General features: G+C 43.8%; 1 protein-coding gene across 5 annotated transcripts in view; it reads right to left on the bottom strand.

Annotated features, from left to right (window-relative positions):
• Positions 1–3002: 3002 nt before the first annotated feature.
• TRAF1 (TNF receptor associated factor 1) overlaps positions 3003–19116 on the bottom strand; it is a 30478-nt gene continuing 14364 nt past the window's right edge. For 2 of the 5 annotated variants that reach the window (XM_054084247.1, XM_054084246.1), the window contains exons 3-11: positions 18170–18254; positions 15653–15751; positions 14020–14181; positions 10598–10669; positions 9765–9833; positions 8370–8807; positions 7701–7878; positions 6957–7105; positions 3003–5759 (exon numbers count right to left, since the gene is read on the bottom strand). In XM_054084247.1, the coding sequence (XP_053940222.1) occupies positions 5544–5759; positions 6957–7105; positions 7701–7878; positions 8370–8807; positions 9765–9833; positions 10598–10669; positions 14020–14181; positions 15653–15751; positions 18170–18254 (1468 nt within the window). In that variant the 3' untranslated portion in view covers positions 3003–5543. The remainder of the gene's footprint in view (positions 5760–6956; positions 7106–7700; positions 7879–8369; positions 8808–9764; positions 9834–10597; positions 10670–14019; positions 14182–15652; positions 15752–18169; positions 18255–19116) is intronic. The other 3 variants (XM_054084243.1, XM_054084244.1, XM_054084248.1) reach the window with 2 other exon arrangements.

Here is a 19116-nt window from a genome sequence, read left to right as displayed (position 1 = left end):
GTGGTGCTGGGTTTGACCAAAGGTGAGTCATTTGCTTCCATCCCGTGCGGTGCTGGTGGAGCAGCGAGCAGGGATGGGCTTACACCCTCCTCCCAACCACCATCAGTTGTGTTTGCAGCATCTCGGCCATTTGCCATGGGAAGGGGGGTGATGTGACATGTAAATCAAACGCTGTATCAAGTTCACCATGGATGTAAACAAGGATAAACTTACTGAAAACCTTCCAGCACGGAGCGGGCACCCAAACCCAGCGCCTGCCCATGGAAAAGGCGCAGTAACATAGCCTGGAACAAAAGTCCCAAACACAAATTAAAAATCATAGAGTCATAGAATAATTTGGGTTGGAAGATACTTCCCAGTGGGAGTGGAACTGGGCGATCAAGACACCTTGAGCCACGCAAAGCCTCAAGCACGTTCAGTTCTGGTTTTCATAGAATCATGAAATAGTTTGGCTTGGAAGGGACCCCCTGCCATGGGCAGGGACACCTCCCGCTGGATCAGGGGACTCAAAGCCCCATCCAACCTGGCCTGGAACCCCTCCAGGGATGGGGCAGCCACAACCTCCCTGGGCAACCTGGGCCAGTGGCTCACCACGCTCATCATGAAGAAATTCCTCCTTCTGTCCAGTCTAAATCTGCACCTCTCCAGTTTATCCCCATTGCCCCTCGTCTTATCACTACAGAACTTTGTGAACTAAAGGCATTTGATTTGAATGAAGCCCTGGGTAGATGACTACTCCAACACTCCCATTTTGGCTTTAAAAGCTTTTTGTCACCCCTCCACACCCTGCGCTTGCAGAGGTGGCGAAGGCACTTTCCTGCTTGCACGAGGATGGAGCACCTGGAGAATCTCGGCTCAGCCCTGGCCGGAGCAGAGCCCGCGGCGTGCGTGGGGCGAGCAGCTCCCAGCGCTGCTTCTCTTTCTGCTTTGAACAGCACCCAGCAATCGGGGAGCTTCTTTTCACAGTGTTTTTCTTTCTTTGAAAACAGGAGTGGGAGGAGGGGTTGTACATTGGCTTGTAGCCTTGGAAACCGAAGCCGAGGAATATTGAATGGAAACCCAAACATGAAGCTGCCTCTGAACTCCAGGCCTGATGCGGAGATAGGATCTGCAGAAAGCACTCGCGCTGGCTGCAGCCGCCCCGAGCCTCCGGCGGCCGAGCGACACGGGGCTGCGGTGCAGAGACGGGCACAGCTCTCCTATGTTGTTCAAAACAATTCACAAGTGCCGTTTCCATCTGGAGACTCAGCTGGTAAAATGCAACACATCCGTGCCAAGAAAAGCAGCTACAACCAAAGCAGCTTGGCCATCTCTCCTGGCCAGCGCTTCCCTTTGCTGCACGGGTCTCAACCACCTCTTCTCTTACACCACCTGATGGACCAATACGACCAAGTCAAGTTCAAAGCAGCTGTGTGCAAGGTTGTGAGTTCTTTTTCTGTCCTGAAGAAGGGCTTATAAGCCTAAAACCTTGTCTGGGTTTTTTTTCAGCTGTATTAGTCAATTCAAAAAATATCTTTTCCTACAGACATTGTCTTCGATTGTTTGAGACCATGGTAGTTACGGAAGCACTAATACTCCTTGCCAACCTTAGCCATTAAAGACGGAACAACCAGTTCTGATTTAGCTTACTAAAACGTTCTTTGATTTTTTTCTGCATTATTTGATTTGATCCAGACTGAAAAAAAACCCCTCTGGCTGCTCATTTCCACAACAGAAATGATTTGCTGGATTAGCGAGGTCTTGCTACTGCTCCGATTTCAGCTTTTTTTTCCCGGGAAGTGTCGTCTGTTTCCTTATCGAGACGTGTTTGCCGCTGAAGGTCTTGGAGATGAGAAGCAGGAGCCTGTTCCAGGAACAGCAGAGCCCGGCGCAGAGCCCCGTGTTTGGAAAGCGTGGCGGCTCAACGCATTCCACATGGACACAGTAATGCTCCGGCCGTGCCTCTTGCGCCGCAGCACAGGGGGTTACCCCTTGTTTGAGCCCTTTCAGAGAGAAGAACTGTAGCAAAAGGCGTCTTTGAACAAAGGTGTGGCTGTAATTGGAATTAGAATCCTTAAATCTGACATTCAGCTGGCTTATGCCAGCAGTGCCTTTAAAAGCAAGAGCATTTAGGCATTAGGTTTCACGTCCTTTTATTATTTAGCAGGAGTTTAAACCACGTATATAATATTTTTTTGTAACTTAGCTTCCTTTCTGTGCTTCAATGCAATTGCATAAGACCTGAAGAGCTCGTAAGTGTTCTCACAGCTGTGCCAAGTTTTATATTCACAGAGTCCTTGCATAATTTTGACACAGATATGTTAGATACACGGCTGCAGAGCCTGTCACGGCTCAGCAAAGACATCTCCTGGGAGGAAAGAAGGGAGGAAAGAAGGGAGGAAAGAAGGGAGGAAAGAAGGGAGGAAAGAAGGAAAACTAGTGTAATTGTTCCTGGTAGAATCACATTAGAGAAAAGCACAGAAGTGTCGGGTCATTCACTCCCTTATCCTGGAGGAGGCTGAGGGGAGACCTCATCGCTTCCTGCAGCTCCCGGAAAGGAGGTTGTGGTAAGGTGGGTGTTGGTCTCTTCTCCCAAGTAAGAAGTGATGGGATGAGAGGAAATGGCCTCAGGTTGTGCCAGAGGAGGGTTAGATTGGATGTTAGGAAATATTACTTCACCGAAAGGGTTCTCAGGCCTGGCAGAGGCTGCCCAGGGCAGTGGTGGAGTCCCCATCCCTGGAGGGGTTTAAAAGATGGGTGGACAAGGTGCTTAGGGACACGGTTCAGTGGTGGAGTTGGCAGTGTTGGGCAAGGCTGGACTCGATGATCTTAAAGGTCTTTTCCGACCTAAATGATTCTGTGATTCAGGATTCATCTCTCAACCTGCACACGCACACAGGCACACACAGACATTTTTGCTTCCCTTGCTGCAGACACACACAGAGAAATCTCTCTCACACATACATGCCCACCTCTTCTCTCCCACACACCTTCTCTTTCCCTAGCTCTCACCCATGCACGGTTTTACTTCTTCCTCCACCCTCTCTCTCTGTCTCTCACACACAAGGAAAACCCTCCTAATTATTTTTAAGCAATCACAGCTCTAAGTCGTCTGCTCCAAGTAGCTCAATTCCCTGTTTTACAGTGAAAACAACACAAAAAAACCCTTTTTAAGTTAGTGAGATTTACTTATGAAATAAATAAAATGGTAAGAAAATAGGAGGGATGGTAATAAATAACAGCACTTGTCCAAATTACACAGCCATGAGAAGCATCATATTTTTAGACTTATTACTCCAGTGTGGTTACAGAGTCTGGCACATTCCTGGAAAAAAAACTTTAAGTCCCTGAAAGAACATTTTCAAAATGGAAGAGAGAAAAAGACAGAGAGAGAGAAAGAGAGACTGTATATGTAGGCGATGGCAAAGAATAGCCAGTTCCTTCCCAAACAAGATCTGACATAGATTTATTTATGGGGTGTGTTGTTTTGAAATATGATACTCCGTCACAATTAATTATTTTAAAGGATGCTGTCAAGCTGGAAATGAGAGATTTGAAACCCCTCTTCCTATGCCAGTGGGGTTAGGGGTCAGTTCCAGGGCACGGTATTTCACCAGCTCTGCTGCACGGCTGCTGCTCGTATGGTTTGCAAAATATAAGGTGGGCAAACAGTTCCTCCTTTCCCTTCTCACGCAGTGGGCACAATATTGTCTGTCAGGCTCATGTTTTTGATTGAGACACAGGAGTTATTGCAGAGGGAAAATGAAGACAGGTCCGTCCCTTACACATGCACACCTGCCTCTGCAGGGTCAGGCTGCGGTTTGTCCCTGCGTCCCGTGGAAGCGCTCCGAGTCCTGCTCAAGGAAGCCATCCTGCGGGATGAGTTCAATGGAAATTCAGAAGCTGCTGCACCAAACCCAGCTCAACCCCAGAGAGTTGTTAAGCAGGGAATGGTGAGCCCTGATGGGTTTGGAAATAAGGTGTAGCATTTGAACTTTGCACACAACCAGACATTTCCAAGTTTAACTTGTTTATAGAAAATTATTCATTCCTTACCTCTGTTTAAAAAGACAAAACCCTGTCTAGAAATTCCTTCTATTTTAGCGTGTGAAAAGACTTAAACATCAGAGCACATAAAAAAAGAGTTATGCAATAAACCCAAAAATCAATACTTTCTAATAAGTCACTTGCCTTGAAGGTTCAGGAAGTGATGGAACACTCTAAACCAAAGCTACCAAAGGGTCCTTCCCACTGCTCGGATCGGCAGCTCTGGACTTCCCAGGGCTTTAACAACCCTCACAGCTCTGTATCTGAAATGGGAAAGTCAAAGGACTCCTCTGGAACTGCAAGAGGTGATTTCCCCATGGCACAGTGTAATCTGGTCACCGATTGCTGATGCAATAGAACATCTCTTCTCAGAGCACATAAATAGAGGTCTAAAACAAATAGCAAGAAATAAATCATCTGGTATAAGGAAATCAAGCTATAAATGCTGTCCACAAGTCCCTGCTTTCAAGGTCATCAACGAGCACAGCGACACCCGATTGGTGCCCTGGTCGGGGAACAGCCAAAACCCTGTGTCAGGGCTGCCTTCAGTGCAGTCAGACAGGGGCTCACTCCATACCTCGCAGGAAGGGGAACCGCACGCACTGTGGTGCTGCTGGAGCACGGAGAAAGCTCTGTTTCAGCCCTCGCACCCCAGAAACCTTCAACCCCAGGGGTCTGGAAGGGAGCTCAGGCCGCCCTCCCTGCCAGCCCTGGGCAGAACGGCACTGGGTGCAGTTTTGGGATAAAAAAGGATCTAAAGCTACTGCAGAGCGTCCAGAGGAGGCCACGAAGTTGGTGAAGGGGGAAAGCCATATGAGGAGCAGTTAGCCACTTGGTCTGTTCAGCCTGGAGGAGACTGAGGGAAGACCTCATCATGGTCTGCAGCTTCTTCACAAGGGGAGAAGAAGCAGGCGCTGATCTCTTCTCTCTGGCGACCAACGATACCAGCTGGGGGAACGACAGGAAGATGATCCCAGGGAGGGTTAGTTTGGACATTAAGAAGAGGTTCTTCACCCAGAGGGTGTGGAGCACTGGAACAGCTTCCCAGGGAAGCAGTCACGGCACCAAACCTGACGACATTCCAGAAGGGTTTGGACAACACTCTCAGCCACCTGGTGTGAATGCCGGGGTTGTCCTGTGCAGGGACAGGAGTTGTACTCGATGGTCCTCATGGGTGCCTTCCAACTCAGGACATTCTACGATTCTATGACCTAGGCCAAGAGTGAGGGAAAACAGCACCTCCTCCACAAGCGCATCTGCAGAGGCGTGACTGTAACCATCTAAAGCAGGAGGGCTGTGTGGATGAAATAATCACAGATCTCATTCATAAGAGCACAGTTTGTGGGGTACAGGGCAAAGCACTCAGCATGCTCAGCAGCAACGGATTCAGTGAGGCTCAGGCTCTCTGGAATTTCTGTGCACATGAAAATCAATACAAGGTGACGTGGTTTTTTTTTCTCTTGTAAACTGATGAAATTCAGTGAGTGATTTACCAGGCACCCTTATTTCAAGATGTACTAATTTGTTTCTATAATACATTTAAGGAAAAGCGTGTCTTCCTTCACATAGGCGTACTTGGGAGACTGCAGTTTGGACAAAGGGAGGAACATGGGGCAGCCACTTGCGACATTCATATCGTTCACTGGTCTCTGAAACGAAGCAGAAGTCAAATCTGGGCGAAACGCGTCAATAATGTGTTCCCTGTTATTTTGGTCAAGCAACATAAACGTAACCTGAAAAACAGAATGCTGAGTTATTGAACTGAAAAACAAAGCAAAAACTATCAGAGACAGAAGTGCAAACATGCTGCAAAAGCAGCTAGATGCTCTATTAATAATTAAATACAATAATTAATGTTTCACAACCTGCAAGGTCAGTTAATGTGAACAAGGGAGATTGTAACGGTTCACAGATGAAGTATTTAAAACTTTGACACCCGTAAAATAAAATTAAATTAAATTAAGCAAGGGGTTATTTCTTGGTAGAGAACTGCACAGTCCAAAGGCTTTTTTCCTCTGTCTCCCAACAGCTTAAACAAACCACGAGTTTGGTTACAGTCATTACATTCACTCAGTTGTTGTGGTTTGGAATCAAAAGATACAGCTCAGCTGCCTGTATGCAAGTACATGAAAATTCAACCTAAATATCAGTGTAGAATCTCCCCATCTTATTACCACTTCTATTAGCTCACTGGTTTTTAGCTTGAAACAGCAAATGTATGTAATAGTTTTTTAATACAGTGAGGATTAGGAGCTTTTATTTCTATTTTTTTTGGCTGCTAAGTGGTAGTAAAGCTATTTATACGAAAGGCTTACAGAATTATTACCACACGAAGGCAAGTGCTAGAACAGAGACCAGAACCTTGGGCACACTTTCACTGCTTTTCTAACCATTGCTGCCATCATCAGCATCACAGAATCATAAAAACACTAAGGTTGGAGAAGAACTCTAAGGTCACCGAGTCCAACCATGGCCTGATTGCACTTGTAACAAGAGGAAAAACAAGATCAGGATCACGTAAGACATCCCTGGCATGTCTGCAAGCAGAACTCGAATCTCACATCTCTGACACCTGTGCTTCAGGCAGCAAATCATAATTCTCCCCATAAAGTGATACTATCGATGTATAGCAAAAGCCAGGGAAAAATGTGTCTCTGGCTTTAGCCCAGGTGGACACAGGTTGGGATACATCAAACACCAGGATGTCGGTGCTTGAAAATCCTACAAAGCACAGCATGGAATCTCAGTAAATCACTCCATTCATGGTCAAATTATTATCCAAGATTGGAGCATGGCTAGTAGCCGTTGAAGACAAAAATGGAAAATTGCTCCAACTTCCACTAAATTTAAAAGAAAAAGTCCCCTTGTGTTCACTGGGAGAAGCAGTGGGTTTGTGCTGGGATCAGATGCAAAAAGGATGTCCATCTTACCTTGTGTCTGAAAGGCCACGGGAGCAGAGCATCGTAATCTCCTTTCATAATAACAAAGAACAGGGACACGTGGGTTCCTTTTCCCGTCCCATCTCCATTGAGATAAACTCTCAGACAGACCTTGTAGCCATACTTTGCCGTGTAGAAAGCTGAAAACCAGAACTTTTCATTAGTAAAGCTTTTGAAAAAAGACATAATGAGTGTTCTGACATATGAGAAAAGATGGTGTACAACGTGTTTTGCCATCACAGAGATGAGAACAGACAGATCAGGTTACCCTGGAAATTATAAGCAATGAAAATCCAGTGCCTGGAACCCTTTAGTGCCTCACACCTCAGAGAACATTACTTCTATTAGCCACACAAGCATTTTTTATCTAACCTAATTATTTCTCCCGTGGGAGGTAAAGCCTCCTGCTGCAGAAAGCCTCTCAGTATCACAGGCAGCGAGGTGTGGGCTAGAGGAGATAAATCCAGCAGATGTCACTGCAAGTAGACGTGGTGGAGGGCAAATAGCAAAATGAAAGCCCAGAATAGAACACAACTCGGTGGAAAAGCACATCACAGCTGCCCTGAATTACAGGCAGGAGAGCATGACGTCTTCGCATAAACAACATCTTAGGTTGAGGAGGATTTTAAAGGACCTCCTGCCCACTTGAGCAAAAAGGAGCGCTGTTCTAGAGAAATCAGGGGGGTTTCTAAAGGACTGAGGTTTGGTAACATGCATATACATCCTGTGTTTTACCTGGTGAATGCAAACTGACTGTTCTTCCAGTCACAGAGTCTTGTAACTTCCTGCCAACATCCGTTATTTTCCACAGAAAGACCCCATCGTAGGAAGCTTGCTCAGAGAACAGAAGGCTGTTATGAAGACTGCTCAGGCCGGCATCCTTCTGCGTCAGGCACCGGTGCAACTCCGCAATCTAGAAAAAACAAACCAGTGCTCATCAACCCCTCCTCTCCAGACTGTTGTGCTGTGGAAATAGCAGAATTGTTCTGGAGACCTCATGTTCTGAAGAGTCTCCTTCGATTCCTTTCTATGTGACAGCTACATATTGACACGTAAGGAAAAGAGCTGGTTGTTTGGTCCTCTAGGCACAATGCTGCTTTAAGAGGATCTGTCAATCAAACGACTGCGTCACGTGCTCACAGTCTGGCCATGGCAAATTCTGAACGTGCAAAACCCTCAGGAATGCTTAGATACCTAAACCTGGATTTAGACAACGAATATTAGAGATCTCCATTTGAAAATCTATCCAAAACAACAAAAGGATCCTGTAGATGTGTCCAGAACTTAACAGATCAAACACCTGTGCCCATCCCTGCCCTGATCTCTACACTCTCTCTCTGATGTATGCAAATATTTGTTATCTGTAGAACAAGCACATAAACAATGCTTATCAAAACTATTTACCTTCAGTTCAAGGCCTCGTATTATATTTTGATCGAGTTCACTCTGTCTCTGAAAGGCTATGATTTCCAAATTAGAGGTCTCCACTTCTTTATTGAGCACTGCCACGATATTCTCAAACACGTGCAGCTTATTTTCTAGCTGAGAAATCATTTTCTCCCTCACAAGTTGTGGCAGAACAGGTTCATCTTCAGAAACAGAAGACCCAGGAAAACAGTCTGCTTCCAGATACCCATTGCGTTCCAGCCCTGCTGGGATCTGTACATCAGAGATGCATTTTCCTCCACTATTCACATTCAGTTCTGCCAGTGGGATGAAACCTTCTGCAGCTTCGGCAGCAGAGCACAGGCTTGCCTTCAGCTGCTTTATGTGCTGCAGCAGAAGCAGCACGTGAGTCCCAACTGAAGATTTTTCATGCTCCTTTATCTTCTCTTTGCTTCCCTGTAAGAAGACGACACTGTCAATATACTCTCTGTACCATAACTGCCCTGAGGCCAAACCAAGCAATATTCCCTTTAACTTCCTGCGAGAGACAGAGACGGAAGAACTGCAAGATACAGGTCCAGCTACAGAGCAACTGACTCCCAGAGGAGACAGAGAGAGAGGAAAGCCAACAAGCCCTCCGAAGATCAATTCATCTCATCAATTCATCAATTCTATGCGATCACATGTGCACAAAAAGTGTAAACTTTCTGTATGAAACAGGATGCCAGGCAGAGTTCCAGCAAGATTCACAAACAGGACAGTATTTACTGCATATACTGTGCACAAAATATGACATATGGCAACAGATGCAAACAAGACCCATTAAGCTGAAAAAGGGGAAATTGAGATGGGACCTTAGGAAGAAATGTTTTGCTGTGAGGGTGGGGAGGCCCTGGCCCAGGTTGCCCAGAGCAGTGGTGGCTGCCCCATCCCTGAAGAGGTTCCAGGCCAGGCTGGATGGGGCTCTGAGCCCCTGGATCCAGTGGGAGGTGTCCCTGCCCATGGCAGGGGGTGGGACTGGATGGGCTTTGAGGTCCCTTCCAGCCCGAACAGTTCTATGATTCTACTGCTTTAAGAGGTGTTACCCTGAAAGGAATATCGAAAACAGATTGGAACAGCATATCCAATAAACCAGCAGAACCATAATAAACATCCATCTTTATTTGAAGGGAATACACGGTGCGGGATACAAAGCACCACAGGCCCAACTGTGCCTCACTCACACTGGGTAACCCTGGCAGTTCCAACATCATCTCTGCCGGTCTACTGAAATTGGGTAGAATTTCCCACTTTTCTTAGAGATATATTTGAATCGAGGCTTACTGCCTTGAAGGCAAAGGCTGGCCAGACCAAAGGCACAGTGCTGACCTGTACACCGTGTGAGACCTTCCTAACGGCTGCCATTTTACTCACCCTAAATGAACAGCCGACCTCAGAAAAACGACATCCACCTTTGATGATTGAGGGTATAGAGCAGTTCTGCTGCCAAAAGGGAAAGAAAATAATCAAATATCAATTGAAAGGGATTATTTTATTAATCTACAAACAACTAGGCCACAATCCCAACAGCTATAAATCACGTTAATTCAAGTCAAGGCATTACAGCTTACAGCATCCAACCAGCTTTGAAAATTCATTGGTAAATCAATCAAAAGTGTGGTTGATTGCAAGCTCCTTGCACACAGCCTGGCAGTTAAGCATCCATCTAACAGACCCCATAATGATATAACATAGTTTAACAAACCACAGTGATCCCCTGATAACAACTTCTCATAAATAAGATGCCAAAAAACAAAGTGGCCATCATGGGAGATAACACAGCCACTTCAATCCCCTTCCTGCTCTTAGAATATGCACAGGAAAGCTGTGTCGTACAGCACGTCCTGGGAATGGATGGATCTATCGGACCAAAAGCCCTGACTGATGTTCAAATCAAGTCTCCTTCACAACCAGAAGCAAGTCTCTTCAACCATGCTGTTATACAGCACATTCTTCTTTCGCTTCCTCAACATTCGAAAGGAAAAAAATATTTCCCCATTTTTGTAATATTGAGAAGATAATTTAATAAAGTTAATTGTGGGAGCAGGGAAGATAAGATATCAGCACAGCTATGTTGGGATGTAAATAGTACCCAGATACATTGCCACATCTGAAGATGCTCTCAGATGTTCATTTAATCTAAATGAACACGTGATACCTGTATAAGCTGAAATAAACTGCACTGCATTCAGTCACCTTTTACCTACCTTCTCCACGGACGATGTTTCTGATTGCACATATGTTTGTTCCTTACATAAATTCCCTTCACATGAATGTTCCTGTCATTAAAGCAAGAAGAAAAGAATTCGGTACATTATTAAAATCACTGAGCATCTCTATTTAGGAGCCTTTGAAACAATATTTGTGTTTGGGAATGCCATTCGCATCTAACAGACACCTGGAGGTTTGGCAGGCTTTTCTGCAAGAACTTCTGTATTCTGAAAGAAAATGTTTACATTAAGTTTCTTGCTTTCTTCCTGGAAGGTGTAGATTTAGGGAAGAGCAAAGGAAGGCAGGGTAACTTCCCCTGGAGCACCATGAGCTCCACAACGTGTGGTGCTAAATCCCATCTCCCTGCCCAGGCAGTGCCCGCCCTGGGCTCCCGCACAATGGGCTGCAGGGTTCTCTGCCTTCTGTTTAGAGGAAATAACCTGCTGAAATCTGGGACTAAAGCACATCTGCTAAAAGCGGGTGCTGCCCTCTGTACAACGAACTGCAGACTCAGAGGTTTTTCAGGCTAAGCCTCTAAGCCGATTACTCTTCTCAGTGACGGATCTCCAGATGCAATACCCGTTAAGTGAAAGTACTAAGTGGGATCTTTCACTCATGGGACCCAGAGCTTTTGCAAACCACTCACAGGTGCTTTGGGAAACCGGTCAGAAGATTGGCGACGTGCAAGTCTCGCCCAGTTCAAACCATAGTTATGTGCACACACGCATGTGTACACACACATACACAAGCAATGACATGCAGGTGGAACAGAAAGCAGATATACAGGAAACCCAAATATAAACTCATCTTGAATTGACTTTGCTTAATTTGCAGACCCTTCTTGCGTCCTGCTTATTAACATTTTGAAGGCTGGAAGCCAAATCTTCCATCACGATGTGCTAATGCAAAATGCATTACCGCTAACAGGAGACTTCCTGACATTTCTGGCTCTAAGAAGGGTAAAGTAATCCTCTTGCCATTGGTTCGTGTGACTGTAATATGTGTATTTAATATGGCAACTGTCAGCTTTCAATTCATACTGTTCATATAAACACCTTCACATGCCAGGACATTTCCTATAGCAGTCTAGAAACTTTCTGATAAAACCATTCCAGCAACCTTGTCTTCCCTGCAGACTCCTGAGATTTCTCTTTCGATGCTCAGAAATACAGACATTGGGGTTTCTCATTCATTTTTTTTAATACTCTAGATCTGAGCTATAGCACAAAGCATGCCTTTATTTTCTTCCTTCTTGCTATTGGACTCCTTCAGATAGCTGATTTCTTGAGGGGCTGGTGAGAAGTTTCTTTAAAGTATGGAAATACAGAAATCTCAAGACCAATAACTGACTGGCTAAGATGGAGAGAGCAGCGCCCAAAACCTATTATTTGCTCCCAGGAGATTGTGGATACGTGGAATACACACAAATAAACAAAATTCATGTAACTGTGAGTTTAATAAAGAAGATCATGTAACCAGCTAAATTCCAATTTTGCAAATACTAAGGCAGGCAGAGAAAAATCAACATCTCAAGGCCAATCCTCTGCTTGGTTGCCAAGGCTTCCTAACCAAAAAATTAATTAGATGATAGCTAACCGGAATGAGTGGGAGGAAAACTGCTCTTCATTGCAGGAATGAAGCCCGCTGAGGTGGATCTGCAGTATTACAGACCTCTGTAAAGAGAAAGGTGCTCAGGGAACGCTCACACAGCTCAGGTTTCCGCCTCCAGCCTGCCTACTGCACTCAGAGAAGGCTGAAAGGGATTAAGTGTTGCCACCTTCTGGTATTTACAGCCTCTCTGAAATACACATTGGATTTAGCTCTAGTAAAATGTGCCTGGGGTCCAGATATTTTTTTCTCTCTGTGAGAGTTAGTAAGGTATGAAGAGCACATGCGAAAGGATCCCAAAAAGCACATTTTAGCACAAGTGCGTTATTCTTACCCTAGAAGGACTGTTACCCTGATACCGAGTAAATCTCACAGCTCAGTGGTTGGAAAGGTATAAATCTGTGATGGTTACAACATACAAAGTTCTCCATTCCTAATTTCTTCGGGCTACGTTTTTGAGATATTCACAACCCTCCTGCCATGTAGGTCTTATATCACTGTGCTTCCATTCCAGGACAAAACTCCAAGGCTGGCAGTTATTCTCTTTAAATCATCTGGAGGGAACAACATTGGTGACGGTGCAGCCTGGCGTTTTCTGTTATAACAGAGCCCGCAGGGTAAGGCTGGGATAAGAACATTTTCAGAGCTTTCAAATCCAAACATACATCGCAGCGTTAGCAGGTGAGGGGCATCTCTCATTCATGCTGCTATTGCTTTGCTCCAGGAGCTTTTAATCATAAAATGTCCTAACCAACAAATGATGTACTTCCACCATGAGGCTGAGAAGTGCAACGCTGAAGCTGTATCTCTTTATATAAGAACAGACAACTGTCTATCACTTTTCATTGGCCCCACCACACCATTTGCTCCTTCAGCAACACAAAGCAGTTTCTGTGAGCTCACTCCATGCCCTCGGACCACTCTCAGAATTTGTACCATGCTGTATCTATAAAAATGAGTAAAAATAAAGAGCAGATTTTATTTAAGTTAAAATGCATGTACAAAACACTGAAAATCTGCATCTCAGTTACTCTGTTATCATAACTCTGAGCACTGACTGAGGAAGTCATTACTTTTAAGAAAGAATGTGATATATTTAGTAATATAAACTTAAAAGTTTGATGATCGAGTACAATCTTGTGGAAAAAAAAGGTTGTTTTAAAGGGGATTTTGAGCAGATGCTGAGGACAGACTGGTGCTACCCTGTGTCTATATGTATAAAGAGTATATATACATACATTTCACAAGTCCCTGTCACCACAGTGGGAAACACAACTTAAACCTAACAAATACAATGTAAATGTATTCAAATAGTCACCGAGAACTTTGTGGCAGGTTCAGAGTATGCTCTTCCTGGTCTGCATGGACACTGCTGTTAATTTGGAGAGTTATTCTTGGTGTATTTAACAGAAATATTATCTGACAAAGTCTTGTCTTAAAAATTCGTGGGCAGTTTTAGTTCTAATAAACTCCAGTCACCTTCAAGGCCTCTTCCCTCCCACTGTCTGTGCTCTTCTGCCTCTTACCCACCTCACTGGGGGGGACATGCTTTGAAACAGGAGCTAAAATAAGGCTGCCCAGGCTCCGGATGAGCACAGACTTCCTTCTCTGGTGTAATATCACAAGCAAACTATCCAGTACAGCTCATTTTCCCCTCCAACACATGCATGGAAAGACTGGCAAACTCAGGAAAATCAAATGTTCTCCAACTGCACTTGGAGCATTCGTTAAATCAGGACGAGAAATGTGCTGAGAGATTATTTAAGTCATTAACACAAAGCCCTGATTTGAAACAGAGAAACGCTCTTACTTGGTACTCACTACTGGATAAGCTCCTCTGACACTTCTGACACGTTGTCACGTTATTAACACATCCATTTTCCAAATGATCCGCGAGTTTCTCTCTCATCACCATGTGTCCACAGCCAGTGTGACAAGGGATTAAAGCATATTCACATAAGCTCTGATGTTCCTGGAAGAAGAAAAGTTATGAATCAAAATGTAAACTGCAGATACTCACTTGTCTCTAAGCAGTCTGTGTTCTGCCAGCCTAGAGCTTCGCTTTGCTGTTTTTCTAAGCTTGGGAGAAGTCCCACTCCACAATGTTACCAAGATTACTGGTGAAAAATTCATCAACTTCACTGGGACTTTTTTTTGTTAATTCTCAACTTAAAAAAAAAGCCCAACAAACCACAAACAACTTTTGATAGATTCAAACACAAGGTCTCCCTTGAACCATCTCTCTCCAGTGTTTCTGTTCGAAAATAACATCATCCTGCTCCCAGCTTTTTCCCTTGTCTTAGAGGATCCCTAACTTTCAGCCTAAGTTTTTTTCAAGGTGGCTTTTTGGTTTGGTTTTTTTTGTGGGTTATTTTATTAAAAATAACTATGAAAATGTTTCTTTTTCGCTATTTGCATCCTCTCATCTCAAAAAGGGAAAATATCAGCATTACTTCTTTCATAACTACATCCAACAGGTCTGCTTTCAGGTCCTTCAAAACACAGCATTTCAATAAAAACTATTTACCCTGACTTCTTTCAGGGCAGCTTCTGCAGGCATCGTGTCACAACTGATTTTTTCTTGAAAGGGAGATGGCTGTCCCCTACAGAACAGGCTCAGAAATGCCAATCTCAATCACACGCCCAACTCTCAAATCAATTTTGCCATCTATTCATGCTGAGAGGGGCTCCGGTTCTCAAAACTATGAAGCTAAGCAAACCGGGTAGATTTTTACCAAAGGAGGAATACATTCAAATAGAGAAACCGTGCAAAATTAGTAAAGAAAAGGCAACAGCACCTCAGGTGTTTCTCAGATACACAGTTATACAAGGTACACAGCAGACAGAAATGCAGAGAGACCCTCTCTCTGTTCCTACACCAGGAGACTAAAATCGAGCTGCTTTACTATCTGAATTATCCCTATTTTTCTGTTATTCAAATTTGCATGGCAGATTCACAAGTCTTGCCCATTTAAATACTTTACCAGGGGCATTTCACATCAGTCTGAAAAGAACGATGAACACATTGAATCAACAGGAGTCATTTACACAGGAGGAAACCATTTCTCTTAGAAAAACATACAAAGGACATTGCCCATAATGATGTCCTGGAAACCGAAGTACTCTAGTCTGTCAAAAACTGCTTGTAGCATCTTCACATTTAAGTAATAAGAAAACCCACTGGAAAAGAAAGATCAGTTGATGTAAATTTGCGCAACATTAACTTCACAACCACTCCAGATGTTCTGGATTTGGTCAAAGCCCCTGTAAAGTTCATGACACGTTTTCAGATACCCTGCTGGTATAAATCACTACACCTTCACTCATTCTAGCACTGTTCCATTAGTTTGTGTTGGCTGAGAACCTAATTTCATAGTCTTTCTGTCCCAGTTCAAGTAAGAGCTCATGTTAATACGTTAAAAATAAATTGCCTTTAAACATACTTCAAAATTTCTCATGATCCCAGACCAACTGCATCCAAGGGTCACACAATGTACTTTGAGCTCAGAAATCTCTTTATTAATGGCAGCATCACCAAAAGCCTGGAAAGTAAGGAAAAAAACACTGGTCAGGAAGTACTCCAGCACGTGTTTTTGACATAAGAATAAGGTGACTGTGTCAAAATTTCAGATCTTGATAAATCTCTTACTTTTAAAAATTTTACTGTACTGAGAAAAGACTCTCTAACCCAGCAAGTTACTCTTAGTGTAGTAATTATCAAATCATTTCTTTCTGATGGTTCAAAAATAACCTATTTGATGTGATATAAATTTCCCGAAGCCCTGCCTAGCCAGCTACAGCTATTATTTTAAGGTTCTTTTCACAGCAGCCTGAAATGTGTCACAGGCATTGAACGTGCTGACAGGACCCTAACTATAGGGTGCTGCCATGTGCCACTCTTAATGAATGCATCTCATTATTGGGGTCATTAACACCTCCCAAACGTGTTGCAGAGAGGACTCAAGACTGTTCCTGCAGTGACAGTACATTTCTCAGATCACTGCTGTTTCCATTTAGCATGGCACTGTGCACTAAAGAAATGTAAACCATATGTGAGGGGTTATTTTTGTACTATGTAGATTTGTTTTTATTATGCTAACCATGAAAAATTGTGCAATTATTATGTAAACTACGAAACACTACACACTTTTAATATTACATCTTGCTCAATCAAAATAAGCACAATGAGACAAGAATAAGCCTCATTGAAGTAAATGGCTGTTGGTAAGTACACAACACCAGATCTCCCGTGTAACAAACTCAGAGAAAGGCAAGAACTCGGAGGGAAGAAGCTTTACTAATAAAGGGAGGAAAATATTTACAAGCGATGCCCACATTGCAACACAGTCACTGAAATTCTACACAATGAGCTAAAAAAATAAGCAAACAAAATGATGGGAATCAACATTCCTGATTGTTTTTTCAAGCTAGATACAAGATGTTTGTACTGCCCTATATTTGGCATGTTTGATCACACAAGAGGAGCAGAGTCAGTTCTGTGAATGGTAAAAATGTGATGCACTCCGATACACAGAGTCGCACAGAAAATCATTTCCTAATCTCAACCTGCAAGCAAAGTCTAGAACTTTACACACAGATTGCAAACAATTCCACAAACAAGGAATTAAAAAAAATAATTGTGTAAGTTTGCAGAAAAGCATGTATGGCTCCACCTGCATGTATGGAAGAGTTTATGCGATAAGCTAGCAATCCATGTACAATTAGTGAAAGCAGGCCAGCCCCATCCTCTAAATGTTCTAGTCTGATTTATGAGTAATCCAAACAGAAGAAATGCAAGTTATCGGGTACATGGTGGCTTTTCCCTCCCCCGTGTCATAAGAGAAAAACTCAAGGAATTTACTGGCATTATGAAACAGATCATTTAAATTATATTTAACTACAGGGAGAGTCCCGGCAGTGCATGGGATTTGGACTGCTGTGGGCATTCCCTGGGCTTTGTGTGTCACGCTTGAGGGTGCTAAATCATTGTGGACGCTACTGAGGTAAAAAGCAAGGCAGGAAATCCTCACCTCTTATCTGCACAGGTCACTGCTTCGAAATATTCACCTGAACCTCCACCTACTTACATGGGATCCTGAGTTGGTACAGAGCTTCCTCAGGGACCCAAGCCAGACCCTCGCACAGTAAATGAGACCACTCGCACCGACATAAAAGTGCTCTGGGTCAAACAGAAGGAAAGGAAAGCATTTCTCTCTGCTTTGATCTATTGCACTCACAGGTCTCCCCTCTTGCATTTTAGTTGGTCAAAGGAAGATGTTGGTGCAGGGGCTACCAACGTCGATCACGGGGGGCTGTTGAAGCCCAGACCTGCCTGTCTGAGATCAGCTGTGACGTAAGCGGAGGCCCCTGCCATGTCCCACGTGCCAGATGCTCTCCTCCTCGGCACTCTGACCCATACCACGTGTATCTTATGGCTCTGGCTAAGGGAGGACACTGGTCCACAGCTCACGTGGTCAGCTAGCAATAAGTTTAAATGGATCAAGCTGACCAAAAGCTTTCCAGAGTAAATCCAGTGATTTTTTTTTTCTCTCCAGTGAAGGCTGGGCCTCTGCAGCTGAACCAGGATCTCTGGTTGCTCTAACACATGAATGACAGCAGGCAGGGTGTGAGCAGAGGCTTGGAGGATGCCCCACTCCTCCAACTGATTTCCGCGACAGACACAGATGCTTTTTAACTGATTCTGATGAATGACATCACAATACAACTTGAAGTGTAAGTTGCAGAACCCGATGGACCTGGAAAGCTCTCAGGTTGCCGTTATACCCTTTTAAATCAAAAACGTGAGGAATCCAAACAACAAATGCACAAGTCACAATGCATAATTATCAGTCGCTATCGCATTTTATATTATTCCCTCCTAAACTGTAGCCCTGTGATGATTGTAGAGTAGCCCAGAAAATGGCTAACAATAAATGAACGAACTGTGAGCTACAACTTACCCTTTCTTCTGCCAATAGACTTTCCTCACTTATAATGCTGGGATCTTCCTCTTTACATTTCTGGCAAATCGCATTTTTATTGTTTCTAGGAAAAAAAAAAAAGAATGAAATAATAAGCAGTTGCTGTACTGTAGTTTAGGAGGTCTTTGTACAGGTACTGACACAAATAAAAACACAAAACCTGTAATTTCCACTCAGAATGCATAGCCCTTGTTCATGAAAAGGCCAGTCCTTGAACACAATGACATCAAAAAACCCTGCTGTTCTGCTCCTCAAGACTAGGATGAGGCCCACAAGTCTTACCTGTACTGCAGCAAAATAACAGCAGCCTGCATCATAAAGAAGAATGCAGCTGGGAACCTATTTATCTCATGAAGAAAGTAAAAAACACCAGGTAGGAAAGGTAGCACAAAAAATAAAGTCTTTTAAAACACAGAAAATGCCATTTTTTCCCCAAGATAAATATACAAACATCCAATCACAAAGATATAGTAGAATCAGCATTTTCCAAAACATCAAAGCCAAAGCCAGTTCTTATACACCGGATCGTACTGCAGTTTCACTCTCACTTGCAGGGCAGACGTAGCCTTTTTCAAAGGTGTATTTGTCAAAGGAAAAGGCAGGAGAGAAATAGCAACCAATGCAATCCCTACCCAGCTCCTGGTTTTCGGGTTCTCCAGGACAATGACTGCAGTTGTCACTAAGGGCAGCAGCACCTTAACGTGCAGCGACCCAGCTGAGCTACTGAAAACGCAGCTCTAAGCTAATATTTATTAAAATCCCATAACATCGCTTACCAAAGAACTGTAACTTCCCATGCAACTACTCAGTCAGCTTTATGCTAGTTCTTCAAGGTTAAATCAGCATCATTACCTCACAGTTACACATTAAAAAACCCAACGTATGCCAAGCCCAGCATCCCAGCCTTCCCCACCCTGTGGGCTTTC

Source organism: Cuculus canorus, chromosome 19 (genome assembly GCF_017976375.1).
Source record: "Cuculus canorus isolate bCucCan1 chromosome 19, bCucCan1.pri, whole genome shotgun sequence".
Lineage (NCBI taxonomy): Eukaryota > Metazoa > Chordata > Aves > Cuculiformes > Cuculidae > Cuculus > Cuculus canorus.
This window is presented reverse-complemented; position numbering and strand designations above follow the sequence as displayed.